The sequence below is a fragment of the Pseudomyrmex gracilis genome, unplaced genomic scaffold, assembly GCF_002006095.1.
Source record: "Pseudomyrmex gracilis isolate BER0280 unplaced genomic scaffold, ASM200609v1 scaffold_60, whole genome shotgun sequence".
Classification (NCBI taxonomy): domain Eukaryota; kingdom Metazoa; phylum Arthropoda; class Insecta; order Hymenoptera; family Formicidae; genus Pseudomyrmex; species Pseudomyrmex gracilis.
The window spans coordinates 338,907-353,572 of NW_018020644.1; the positions used below are offsets into that span (position 1 = coordinate 338,907).

Below are 14,666 nucleotides of genomic sequence, written 5' to 3' on the forward strand. Positions count from 1 at the left end.
TTTATTACACATTTTAGATGTTTACGCATTTTAACACACATGCGATCTGCATAAAATTATCATATTACACATTTATGTGTGTTTAAATAACACAGATAAGCGTGTAATCTTACAATTACACAGAAAAAATGTGTTAAAGTAACACACATGGATTTGCAGTGTAGATACGTCTGCTACGTACATACGTCTAATGGCCCCTGCCTTTAACGGTATTCGCGCGCACGGGGATACGGTAAATCCGCTCGACCGCTATACCTCTCGACGTATCTCTCTCTCTCTCTCTTTCTTTCTCTCTCTATCTATCGTAGAGAGAACAAAAATATACCCACTACACCACGGCGAGAACGTACGCGCCGCGAATTCCCAACAAAAATAAACGTTTCCGCGCGTCCGGGAGAAACGGCATTGCAGCGCGGTGAACCCCATGCCATGCCAAGCTCGCGTAATAAAGCTCTGGATTTCGAAAGCGGGAGGAATATCTTACGGCCGGTGTGTACGCTGCACGGCTTCGATTTAAAACGCGCTTGCGGTCGCGAAAAGATCCCCCGAGATCGTTTCTCTCGCAATCCACTGACGGTCGTGAATTGCCGTTGTGTGAAGTTTTTTTACAGGTCTCGCCACGAGAATTAAAACTAAATTCTCTCTGTACCTCTCTTCAAGAGAAGAGACAAAAATTGGATGTAATATTATAAAAAGAAGTAGAATAAACTTTTTTTAATTAAAAGGTATAACATGTGATCCGCAATTTTTTCTTTCTTTTTTTCAGAGAATTTCGGAACTTGTGGAAAAGTACAAATGATGTTTTACTGTTCTTCATAACGTGAAGCAGATGAATTCCCTCGACATAAAATGAATGATACGCGAATGATTCAAAACGTGCGAGAATTTTTTCGTCGAATGCGCTTAATTTTCCGTGGCTTTGGCGAAAAATCTCGTTATTTCAATACGCGGAATGAAGACAATTCATAAAAATACACAGGATTCCTCTCTCTTGTTTCAATTTGTATTAATATTTTAGCTGATATCGTCTTTCCCAAAAGAGGTAAAAAATCCACGATACAGATACACATATAATAAAAAATTTTTATAAATAAATTTTCTTCTATTTATACTTGCGTATTAAATCAAAATTGTAATTTAAAATTTCAAACTGTAAAATATTTTTTCAATCGATAAATGAAGAAAATGTTTGTAATTTATTTTTGTGCTTACTCCGATCGATCTGCCAATCAGGTCTGCGGAATCGCGATACGTGTGTTGAAATGCGCCGCGACGAGATTTTCGCTTTTTCCTGCGCGGAGAACAGTTATTGCGATCTGAAAACTATTGCACGGATAAACTCCGACGTAATAGAGTCGCAATTGTAAGTCAAACGGCCGCGGTAGTATTGCGCTTAAGTTTCGACAGTTTTACTGGCGCAGGGGATTTTGCGGCGGGACGCACCGTGGCCAGAAGTCGCGAAAGCTGGGTGCGCGGTTTAAAGGAAAATAGAACACGGCGCATTTTTACCGAGAGTTAACTCCTCCTCGGCACCGACTTTATCGCGTCGCCTTTTATTGCTACTGTATTCGAAGTTACTCGACTTTACGCTCTTATAAAGGAGCGATACCTGCGCTTTGTTCGCCGTTTGCGGAGAGAGCAAACATTTCGTAACAATCGCAAAATATTTATTCCGCCAACAAAATGTGTTGATAAGCACATGTAAGTGCCGTTCCCGTCAAAGAATAATCAGAATAATTTTACTACCAAAGAGAAGCATTTCTTCGCTCACAATGTATCTTCGAAAACACCCCTCAAATGTCTCGGTATTCTTGTACCGAGCTGATATTTCAGACACTGGTTTCTTTCATGATCATAAAGACTCGAAATAAGAGTAAGACAAAAATTGTGGCCTTTATTACGAAATTTCTAAAGCGGCGATATATCTAAATTTATTTTGTGTTTGATTTATCGCAAGTGATCCCCTTGAATCTGACACGCTCAGATTTATGTTAGATGAGAACAATTTATTTCTCCGATTCTTTGGACGTTTGATATCTCGCAAATATAACGGTCGATTTACCATTAAATTGTCGACTTTAAATCGCTGTGAAACAAATTAATTTGTAAAAATCAAATAAATCTGTGAAATCTTTTCTGATTAAACATTCTTTTTAATAAAGTTCACGAACGTCGATTTTTTTCTTTTCAGTCCAATTATGACAACGTTCGGAGAGACCATTTTTCACTGAAATATCCCGATCTTTAACCAAACGGAAAGCTCGGCTCGACTGACATTGAACATGTTATGTCGAATATAATATTCGGAATAAAATTCCACCAATATGTATAATATATATGTCAGAAGCTCATGGATCTAGATGGAATGATCGATAGGTTTCGATCGCATTTAACGGGTTTCGAAGAGAGATCGCAGCGATTCGTCGTGACTTGCGAAATTTCGGAGACGAAATAGCCCGTCGTTATTTCGACGATAGGTATCGATTATGACGAACGATCCTTTTCGTCGGGCCAGCGGTTGGTATCGACGTGTATATTTTGACGCTTATGGAAAATCTTGGACAGCGCGTTTATGAAGGATGGCGGACAGGAAGCGAGATCGATTAGTCCACTTTGTCGTGGTTCATCTCTTTTCCGGGACGATAAACGTCATTTATAGAGCTCGCCCCACGCGATACATCGATCTCTTTTAGCCGCAGAACATGACGAAGCATTTTTTGCAAGCTTAGAGAAACTATAGCGTTATAACCGTCTTTAATAAATGCTTTCACGTGCAATTTATAACTAGAATTAAATCGACGATTGAAAGAAAAACTGGAAAGTTGTCTTTTGATTTTTACTTCGCGAACATGGCAAATCCTATCGAAGAGCAAGTTGAGAGTTCAATGTTGATATTTTTCCGATGTGGAGAGCTCGCTATTTCTCTTGCACTATTTTCAGTACGGCTCGTGTGTAAGTTTGGAGAGTTGAACGATGCAAAAGTCAAACGATGGTAAATAACATGTACGTGGAGGGCGATAAAAACCGAGCGTAGAATTAAATATGTTATACGAAGTACGTTCGCGCTGTCGTCCGAAAGTAAGCGGAAAAGTGGACAGTGTGTTCTCGTGCCAGGAATAATCTCGAAAATATTTTTTTGCCGAGATTTTCAATTTATATCAGCCTCTTGCGCCGCGACTCGACGAAGGCGAGTTTTCAATTAAAAATATCACCTCCGCCATATGTATACGCGTCGCTACACTCATTGCACACACAAGTATGATTGCGACAAAGCTGTCCCGTATTTTTGCGGAACATACTCCGTATTCCAGAAGGAAACACATTGCGCGCATTCAAAAAAAAAAAAACATGCTGACATAGGTGACATTTTGTCAAGAATCACGCGTTCCGATTTATACGATGCGGCGCAAGGATGTTATAGGAAGCAATTATTAGATTTGCGAATGCATCGAAGTCGCGAGACAAATTGCTACATTTAGAATCGATAACAAATATATAAAATCTCGGCAAATTGTTCAACGAATCTATCCACCGACGGCGAAATGTAATAGATAACAACGTAATTTTCTTGCGCGCGATATTCCGCGGCGATAATCCGTAATAATACGCAAAACGCGGTTTCGTTAACCTCTATGTTGCCTTGTGATTCCAATCAGTGCCGCATATTTTATCGTGTTTCACGCCGAGTTAATTTGTTCGCGCCAAAAACCAAACCATCCAAGGGAGGAGGCTGTAAATTGGAAGTGAAAATTTATACAAGAGTAAGTAAAATTATTTTTTAAATCGAATGGAGAAATTGACAATTAACCGGCAAACAAACTGGAGCATAAGTTATTTATATCGCGAATTTTGAAATTAATATCGGATGATCCGCTGTATAACGATCTGGGCGCGGAAAAGAAGAACGACCGGTAGAGAACTGCAGGTGGCGGCGGAACTTTTATTCTCGTCGCGGTCTTAAGAAATCTTTTCCGAGATCTTTAGAATACAGTTGGAAGCATCCGCGCCGGGTTCGCATCTGCAAGAAATGGATCGACTTCCTTCCTCCGGTTGGACTGGCACATCGCGTGACACTTTGGAGGATTACACGAGCTATAAATCATCGCGAGACGCAGCCGCTGTTTTAAATATTATTAATGGTCCGAAGATATATAAGATACTGTAAAGATGTGCAGATATAAATTAATATCTAAAATTCTATGTCGAATTCAGTTCTCACATCTCAGTTCTATTACTCGTTTTTTCAGAAACATCGAAATTGCAGTTTTTCTTGTATAACGCAGACTTTAGGTTTATTACAACAATTATATATGTATATACACATATATAATTGTTGTAATAAACTTAAAGTCTGCGTTAGTAAAAAAGTTCTAAATAAACCTTAAATGTGAATTAAAAGCTATCTTACATATTAAAATTTTATGGAAAAAAGTTCATTTTTGAATAATTATATCACAAATTATCCGTGCAAAGTTGCCCAGATTCGCACGGATAATTAGGACAGATAATGCCGGTAATTATGCGAAATATAGCACCGAACTTTCCTGAATTTCAAGAGAAGACTTTCGGAACCGTGTCTCATGCTCAAAATTCTATTCGACGAATGCGCGTCTCGTTTCTTCGATATCGGACTGAGAACGAATTTCAAACGCGATTTCTGTCTTGATCTTTCGTCAAAGAGACAGCTGTTGACGTAATGTTGAGAAGATCCGACAGCTTCCGGCCAAAGTGCGTGTTCGCCATCGTCGCGGAGTTTGAATAATTTCGCCAACTAAATATTCTCGCTTGTTCTCTTTAATTTCCATAAATTCGTTTACCCGCCGCCCAAGAAGAGAAGAAAATCTCACCAAGTTTGGAGATACTTTCTTGTCCTAGATCGCGCAAATTTTTATTTTCGGGAAGTTTCTCGTCCTCGACGTAATCAGAAGAGACAAGTTGTTCAGTCATTTGCGGAGTTTACTCCACAACCTGTGAATGTAACATGTCTGTTTTTTTATGTACATAAAAGAATTCGCGAGAGAAGGATAAATTGAATAGCAATGGAAATTATTTTTCTTAAAGTGACATTTTTCTTTCTTCTGAAGTTTGTCTCTTTTTCCTTTTTTGCCGCAAAATTTTTCTCTATGAAACTTTGGTAAAACCAGTTTTACCAAAATTTCTGTCGAATTTTGATGAATCAGAGAACTTTTGCAATTCATTTTTATTACAAAATGCGAATAAAGATATTGAGAGAGAGAGAGAGAGAGAGAGAGAGAGAGAGAAAGAGAAAGAGTAAAGACATTAAAAGCATCTCTTTATGCAACTGAATTTACAAATTTGCTCGCGTCTCACGATTATGTCAATGTGTCAGCATAAGAGACGATATAATATTTTGTTCGTTGAATATTTTATTTATTCGAATTGCCATGATAGAGACCACACGGCTCGATACGGTGGAACGACGTTATATTCATTTATGCATAAAAATACGCATCAAGACCGGACGTCACTCGTCGTTTATCTCAATGCAATTCACGTCGACCGTAAAACATGCGCTTTAATTATGACGCTAATGGCGAATGTGATTAAGTCGATAATGAAATGCCGCGCATAATTATTAACATTACCGCGTTTAGCGTCATCCTAGGCAAAATTATTGGATTTTCATGTCGGGCTTTATTGGGGTGCATGATCGACGAAGATCGATCGGGATTTACACGAGGCATTGACATCTCGCGGCAACTGCAGATTTAATCTTGTTTGTGAATGATTAACTGCATATATTCAGATACTTTAATAAATAATAAAAACATCAACAAAAAATATATTAAAAAATAAAATTAACAAAAAAAAACCGATATTATTTTTACGTATTATTTTTACGATATTTTTTTCTCGCTAATATCATATAATTCTCTGTTCTTTTTATGCATATATTCCAAATTTATATAATATTTTACAAAAACTAGCACAACACAGGCGCGCGCTACACGCACGATGTTATTGTTTTTATTTTAACGTGTTGTGCCAGTAAACACAACCTGTCACCGCGATGACAGCTAATATATACGTCTTACAAATCATATAATGCACATGATGTACATATGAGAGATGTCAGGAATAACGCGTGAAAATCAACCCAAAAAAATAGAAAGAAGGGAAAGTGGAAAAACAACATGTGACTAAAGTCACGTGTCTTTAAAAACGTGACTAAAGTAAAGTCACGTAACAGGAGAAAGAATAAAAAAGAAAATATTATATATCACCTTCTCCCTGTCACGTGACTTTAAAAAGCGCAAGAATACTTTTGTTTTTTAGTGTTTTGATCTGAAGCGATTTAGACTTAAACGAAAGTAATCGGTGCAGTCATTCTTGAGATAGTGCTCCATGAAAATCTTCTCATTTCTCAATTACATGAATTTTGCGTATAAGAGGCACGCGACTTCATTGCGCGTGAACTTGGCGCGAGGCATTATCGTGCGTCTTGATATGTACGACATGAATCGAAAAACACATCCAATCAGCATCGAAATAAAAGTGACAATAATCAATATCGAGAGAATCAATTGTGATTATTTCCACACAATTTTTCTGGTAGTACTAGCACAGGCACGTGCTACGCGCACGCTGTTATTGTTTTTATTTTAACGTGTTGTATCAGTAAACACAACCTGTCATCGCGATAAAATATGATGACAGCTAATATATACGTCTTACAAACCATATAATACCCATGAAGTACAAATGAGAGATATCAGAAATAACACATGAAAATCAAACTCAAAAACTAAAAAAAGGGAAGAGTGGAAAAACAACACGTAACAAGGAGAAGTAGAGAAACACCATATGACTAAAGTCATGTGACAAGGAAAAGAGTAAAAACGAGAATATTATATATTATATATCATATATAATATTCTATATCTATATATAATACACACACACACATACCGTAATCACGTGACCAAAGTCAGTGACCCCGCCAAAGTCGCGCGGCCGAGGTCAGTAACCCCGCCAAGGTCGCGCGGCCGAGGTGAGTGACCCTCCCTCCACCAAGGCCGCGCGGTCGAGGTCACGTGTTGTTTTTCTACTCTTTACTCAAAATCGCTTTTCTGTCATTATTTACTCTCTCGATCTTACCGATTCGATTTGACTCGACTCGACTTGATCAACCAACCAATCGGCAACGCGGAAAGGAGGCAACAATAGATGCGATACATTCGACTCAAAAACGCGCACTTTGCGGTACACATGGATTTTTTAATGAGAGATAATAAAAATGATAATAGTTACCTGATGGCGTTGAATATCTCATGAAAGCCGGTGCCTTGATGACTGGCGACGTCGCAAGTCGGAAGAGGATGCAACAGAGGTAGTCGATGACATAGGACGCTATCACTATTTCGCTTGCTGCTGCCGTTGCTGTCACGATCTCGATCATTTTGCGGCAGAGGCCCATTGCCGGTGCCGGGCGCCGGACCCAGACCTAGGCCCAGAGGAAGGCGAGGCAAGGTTGCGGGTCGCGTAAGACTACCGTAAGCCGCTAACGCACCTCTCGGCAACGATGAGTAGCAGCGATTTAACGGGAGGGTGCCAAGAGTGCTAGAAGCGCAACCGCTGCTGCCGGAACCAGAACCTGAACCTGAGTAAAATTGTCGCGTTAAAGTAGACATCGTCAAAGGCGTAACCATTCAATTAATTGCAAATAAAAAATTAATGCGGAATCAATGATCTTTTACTCAATATGAGCGTGACTGCTGCCACGAGTAAATTTGTTTAGTAGTTTATTTATAGCGAGAAATATACTTTAATTGTGTGATGAAATTGAATAGCCTTACGAACTGGCAATATATCGTAGTGGACTTTTTCACCGATCATTCTAAATTTTCAAGTTTTTCCTACTTTAATTAAAATGTAAATACGTGTAATACAATATATAATCAATTTATGATTCTCTCCTCCAGTTATGTACATATTGACATTTTACTTGTAAGCAATATGAACCGCAACGAAGGGAGATTACCGTAATTCTAGTTCCCTCAAACACTTCCCTCAAATTCGATCCAACAACAGTAAACGACAACCGAGCAATGTCGGTTGGATTTCAACGTGCCGTATCGTTTCCGCCTTATTCAATGCTAGAGACGCTTCCGTTCGTCTCAGATTACTCGGTACACATACAAGGCGTGTGCCTGGTCTAACTCGTCGGATTAATTACGCGCCGTCTACTGGGTGACGAGAAAGTCGTGTCTGCCAACCGGCAGCGAGGATTTCCGACTTTGCTCGCAACGAACGGACAGTATCTCGTCCTTTCATCTCGCTCTCGTACGTAGTCCTTGGAGAATTTCCAAGTTAAGCTGTTAATAAGTGTTAACTTTTGTTCATAAAGTTCACGCGCGCAAACTCTCTCTCAAGCGCATACTTAGACACGCGCGATGCAAATGTGTCGTTTTCCCCTTTCCTCTCGCCGTCGTTGGGAATTAAATTGATGGACACCGCCGGGATACTGGCGGAGTTGCGCGCGTAATAGGAAGTTACGTCGTAACTCGATCGTAAATTCGCGTTACGTCGTCGCGCGATCATTCGAATGTGATGATTAATCTGACGAGATAACGTACTCGACCATTTCATTGTTAATCGCGATGATCATGACGTAGTGTGATGATTGTGATAATGATGTTGTTTATAACTCTTGTTTCTATTCTCGTGAAGTTTCCTTCTATTACTCGTGAATACATAATATATATTTTTAATTATTATTTCTCATTTGAGCGAGATGTAACAAAAGTTTCTTACAAACTCATTAAAATTTATTATCTTTTGAATTACAGAAAGAAAACAAAGAGAGAGAGAGTGTGTGTGTGTGTGTGTTTGATGCGTATATAAATTCATTTATAACATTATTCCTAACCAAGAGACTTGCAAATGCATAAGTCGATATTAATTATTATTCGTCTTATACACAGAGATAGATATTTCTTGCCTTATAAGTTGCATTAAGTTCACGATCGCGACAACAACGAACACTTTTTACTCTACCGACCGATCAATGTGTTACGTTGCTTCGAGTTTATATCTGCGTATCGCACTGAATTAATTATAATAAAATCCGATCGGCGTCAACAACCTAGTTGGGGTGATCGGTAACAAGAGAGTGAAAAAAGCAATTTTGCTGCATCAATAGCTTATGCTTTGCTGTCTAATTTGCATTTCATATTTCTCGATTCAATGTGAATGCTTTGTTAGTATAAGTGACAGACAATTTCGATCATCGCTTTTTATATTCTCGATAGAAATTCGTTATTTTTCTTGTCTACATTAAACACATACGAAAGCTCGATGTTAAATATAAATGTAAACTTGACGATGAGAAACAACGAACACTATATGAAAACCTCTTTTATCCGATACCATCAACGATCGATATATTGTTTGAAGCAATCAAAGAAACGCGTACGGTACCGATCTCGAGACGATTCAATGTTATTCAAGGCGTTTTAACGTGATTGGATGCCTCTGGTAGGCGAAAGACCAGTGAATTCGACGACCCAGAAAGCGGTTTATTGTAGCGGATGGCGACCGAGAGGGATTTTCGAAAACAAAATAAGAGAAGAGACGATTAGAAAGGAATGTCTGAGAGTATACGCGAATCTTTAGGCACAATATTACTCTCTTTTGAGAACATACGGCCGATCGAGCAAATCTCAAATATTTTAGGAAACGCTAAGGGAATTCGAAATATCATTCGATAATATATCATTTTGATTCAAGTTTTTTAGAAATTGAAAAAAGCCTTTGAGATTGTTCTGGAAGGTTACAATTGTGTTTATCTCGTGCAATATTTTAATTAAAATATCGTTAGTTTACTAGAATTATTGTTTGTTATGCTTTTTATAAAAATGCTTTTTTGAGGAACTGTAATTATAATATACGTGAAAAATTACGAGCGGTTACTATTCATACGTTTAATAAATAAACAGTACCCCTCACGCAGTATTTTAGCAGAGTTGATAAGCAAACTCTGGACTAACATAATAATCGTTAATCGCACAGACCTTACCACACAGCTCGAAAGTTGTAACGGCGCTTAGTCTCGTTTCGAGTCATTGTGCGACCAAAATAGTGGTGTCATTAGAAAAACTTTGAAATTAACACCTACGTAATAATAATAATACTAAAGAGAGTATTGTCTTTTCTGAAACTTTTGAAACCTTTTTGTTCGAAACAATGAAATGTGTATCTTTAGATTATAATCCTTTTCAACAATTTTATTTAATAGAATGCGGTTAATTAACTTCTCTTACATCGTGAAAAACTATTCATGACTCTGCAAAGACTCTTTTCAGCCGAAGAAAAAAATGTTTGCCAGAGGAATGAACACAGCAAGGCAAGTGATTCCCTCGGGAATACGCGAGTAATCTCACGCGGTGCAAAAGTCGACGACAGGTTTTCCAGCGAGAAACGCAGCCACTTTAAGTCGACGAGCGTCCAATCGATTGGCAATTTCGCGGGAAGAGAGAGAGAGAAGCCGTTTGCGTACTTCGGCGAGCGAAACGACTCTCGCTGGCTCTTGTAAACGGATTGGTTCACCCCAGATAATGTACGCCGCGGGTGTCTGTCTGTAATTGCTTCTTTTTCGAAGCTGCAAATGAACGATGGCGAGAAGGGAAACTCTCTGCATGGCGCGTGCGTGTGTGTGTGAGTTCCTGCGTATTTATCGAGTATTTCAATCTGATCAAAACAATAATATACGATAGATTTGATATATTTCATAGAAAATTCATTGAGACAATACAGAAATCGCACACTCAACTATTATATCGATTAGTGAAAATCGGAACGATTTTGTCGACGCAATTTATTGAGGTATATTTTTGTGGCTTAAAAACAGAGATAATTGGTTTTTATATTACAAAAGACAGTCTTTATAAGAGAGTAAAGTGATATTCGTTTGTAAAGTTTTTAATTCTAATATAAAAATTTAATTTTAATATTTTTTAAATAATATTACAATCGGATAAAATAACTACAAAGTAAAATTGCACAGAAATTGAATTCTGTCAGCGCAAAAACTGTTAAATGTTTTTAATAAAAATACTTTCCGAATATTCTTGTAATCTGCCTCTACTAATTTGCAAATGTTCTTTTTCAGATATATATCGCGAATTGTTTAAAATATTTATTTATATCACAGAAATAAAATTTTTGTTTAAAAGGGACACATCCGGAAAATCGGATCGATAAATCGAGCGGATCACGCACACACAATAATGGCAAGGTTTTACCCATACTGATGCCAGAGCTGGACGGATCCTCATTCTTGGAGCCCCAACTGCCAGCCAGATTGAGTGCCAACAACGGCCGCTCCTTCAGTAGTTCGGCCACCGAGGCCAAGCCTTCGCATCCGCAGCCTAAATGGGGCAAGTGCAACGCCTGCACTTGAATGCAGCCGCGAAGTGCCTCGCAGACTCGGGACACTTGCTCGCCGGACAGATTCATGTCGAGCACAAGACGTGACAGGCTGGCGGAGGCGTGACTCAAGCCGCGACAAAGAGCGTTTACCACGCACTCGAGTCTGAAATCAATCATGTTAATGAGAGTATTAATGAGACGTGTATCGTCGCTTTTTACTTTCATGTAGTTTACCGTTAAACGATTCTTGATTAATAAACAACTAAAAGAGAAACGGAAAGAAGGCAATTAAACTAACATAAATTCACAGAAAGATTGCGGTTTTAGTTTAACATAACATATACACACGCAGATAAATATTCACGAACAGATAAGTTTTACAATTTATGATGCAAATTATCCGCCATAAATTGCGGACATTTTTAGTGCAAATTTCATACGGATTATATATGTCATATCGGTCTATTCGGAAAGTGCGCTTAACATTATGGCTGTTACATGCGCTTGGATATGAATTATGCCAAATGGAAAGCGCATGGGAATTTCCATTTCGGCGTTACGTTACGCGGCTATTACATTCCGCCAAAGTTGAAAAAAATCAACCATGGATTCGATGTAAATAACGTCGGCGATTATGTGAGCACGGCATTTTCGAAGCTTTTACGTCCGGATTACACGATATACATATAATTCTAAATGTAACCGCGCATCCGCGCGAAGCACACGACCGATGTAAATTCGGTCGGCGACGAGAGTTAGCGGCGCGGAAGTTTGGCGGACTCGTCGGCGTATATTTATGCATGTGTAATGCGCATTTCACGCTGTCTATTCGCAGCGTTATTTCTCCGGTGGATTTCAACGCGCGCGCACGGATACGCATTATGCAAAGTCCCGGCGCTCCTCCAGGGAACAGTAAGCGAGAACCTGGATTTTCTCGCACGCGGGATACCAACAGCGAGAAGCGGGAAGATATTCGCATGTTGCATCGAGCACAGAGTTGAAAATTGCCGTCAGTCAGTGGCGTAACTAAGGCTTAGAACTTAAGGACGAAGAAAACAGGGAAAAGAAAATTCTTTCAGTAATATACGTGCAATCTGCGCTACATATGAAATATATAAAAAATACAGATTTGAAATAAAGACTATATATAATATAAATGTAATATGAAATTCTGTCTATATATTTTTTTACTTGTTCATTTTCTATTATTTATTTTCTTCTTCCCTATTTTTATTTTCTCCCGTCTTACATATTTTACCTTTCTTTTTTTACATTTATATTTTTCCTATATGTGTAAAATCTTTTTTTTCTTTTTTGCTTCTTTTTCAATCATGATTTCTGCTTTATCTCATTTTTTATTTAGCTGCTACGCCACTGTTACTATCGGAGCTTAAGCGCGGAATTGGTCGTTGCGAATTCGAGACGCAAGCGAGAAAATTGCGGCCGCAGCTCGAAAGCAGCGTATTCGCAAAAAGCACAGGAAGTTGCAGTTAAATGCAGTTGCAATAACGACAGAATTCTCATAACTGAATCGTGATATTAATTCAACATTCGCTTTACCTTCCGAAGTCGTTTGAAAAAACTCTAAGGGAAAGAATTTTTAGTTAATAGTACTATAAGCAGAAATGAGACGAGAACTCTTCAGGAATATTCAAGAGTCGACGTGATCGCCTGATCGATTCCGTGTAAAGAAACGGAAATAGAGTCTGTATCTTCAAAACGCGTCAAACACGAAGTAGACGGTCGGCGTTATGAAAAGGCGACAGAATGAAGCGTTAAGTGCAATCGGGACTTGGTGGGGTGAAAGTGGAGTTGAAACAAGGAGAACGTCTCGATGCGAAACAATGAGCTGGCGGTCGTATCGTCGACAGAGAAAGAGAAAGAAGAAAAAAGAGAAAGAGAGAGAGAGAGAAAGAGAGAGAGAGAGAGAGAGTGAGAGAGAGAAAGCTTTCTGCTTCGAGGCAAATGGTAGTTAGGTCCTCTTTTATCCCTTGGTTCCTCGCAGTTGCATCACGGAAAAGATAGGTACTGCTCTCGTGCTGTTCTCGTACAAGGTTGAAGAGGCAGCGCGAGAGAAGAGTTGAACATTCGCGTTGTAAGAGAAGAGCAATGACGAAACGCAGAGTGGACGAAAGCTCAGTTATAAACGGGATCGAACAAAATACCACAAGTGAAAAAAATCATTTTTCGCGTTGCAAATATGTCGAGAGATCTTTTTTTTCGGAAAAAGAGTCGGAATAAAAATGGTTGGAAATGATTTTGGCATGAATTGAAGTGTTTATTTTCAATCATCTTCGGCTTGTCAAATTCGATTTTGTTCAATCGATTCGAAATCTGGTGTATATTTTTGTGGAAAAAAGATCAAACATCGCACGTTACGGGAAAAAGAAATAAAACCATGATATATATACAACACGAACTCAGATAAAGAGCTCAGAACTCGAAGCAAAGGGGTTGAACCCGGAGATTCAATAAAGGAGAAACACAGCGAGAGAGGACAAGAAACGGCGAATGAGCGAATTCAGTCGCGGATTTTAAAGCTCGTCTCTCGTCGTTTTCTAATTTTCCATCGTGGCTCTTCCCTTTTCTTCTTCGAGCTTTCTTTTCCAAGTATCCGTAGTTACTATCTGCACATACTCGCTGCAAAGAGTGCACTCTCATTGTTATATGCCGTTTGCGTTTGTACCTTATATACCGAAAAAACTGGAACTCGCGATACGTCCGGAATATATAATCGAGAATGCGACGTGTGTTGTGCCTGACAAAAATTTCTCGAGATAAGAGATAAAAGATAGGTCCTCCTTTGTAAAGTTTGCTTTTTTATTTTTTTTAAGGATGTAGAACGCTCTGTATCGCGAACGAAGAAGAATCAGTAATCGCAATGATGTTTCATAGACGATATAGAATTCCACGTGTGTCTGCTCCATCTCGAATTCGAAGTCCACGCTACAGCAAGTTTCTCGACAAACGAGAAGTTCAAGAACCCGGTTGCAGAAATACTTTCGCTGTTTCCTCGGGGACACGAATGCGGAAAGTGAGAGTAAAGCGCGGCGGGAATTGAAAAATATAATATCTAGAACAAAGGCAAACGATGTTTGAGAGCGCATATAAAATGAATAAGCGAGTTAATCAAAAAGAGATCGTCAACAAACAATTAAAATCGTCATCATTTAGGAAAACAACGGAGGCGTAAAGACGAAAAGAAGCAACGCGAGAAACTCTCTGTTAAAAGGTTTATTTTAAAGAAGCTCTCTCTCTATACACTCACACACACA

General features: G+C 38.8%; 1 protein-coding gene across 1 annotated transcript in view; it reads right to left on the reverse strand.

Moving 5' to 3' along the window:
* LOC109854175 overlaps positions 1 to 14,666 on the reverse strand; it is a 42,636-nt gene that overhangs the window by 20,085 nt on the left and 7,885 nt on the right. Inside the window, exons 5-6 of the mRNA XM_020427011.1 lie at positions 11,265 to 11,554; positions 7,273 to 7,621 (exon numbers count right to left, since the gene is read on the reverse strand). Of these exons, the coding sequence (XP_020282600.1) occupies positions 7,273 to 7,621; positions 11,265 to 11,554 (639 nt within the window). The remainder of the gene's footprint in view (positions 1 to 7,272; positions 7,622 to 11,264; positions 11,555 to 14,666) is intronic.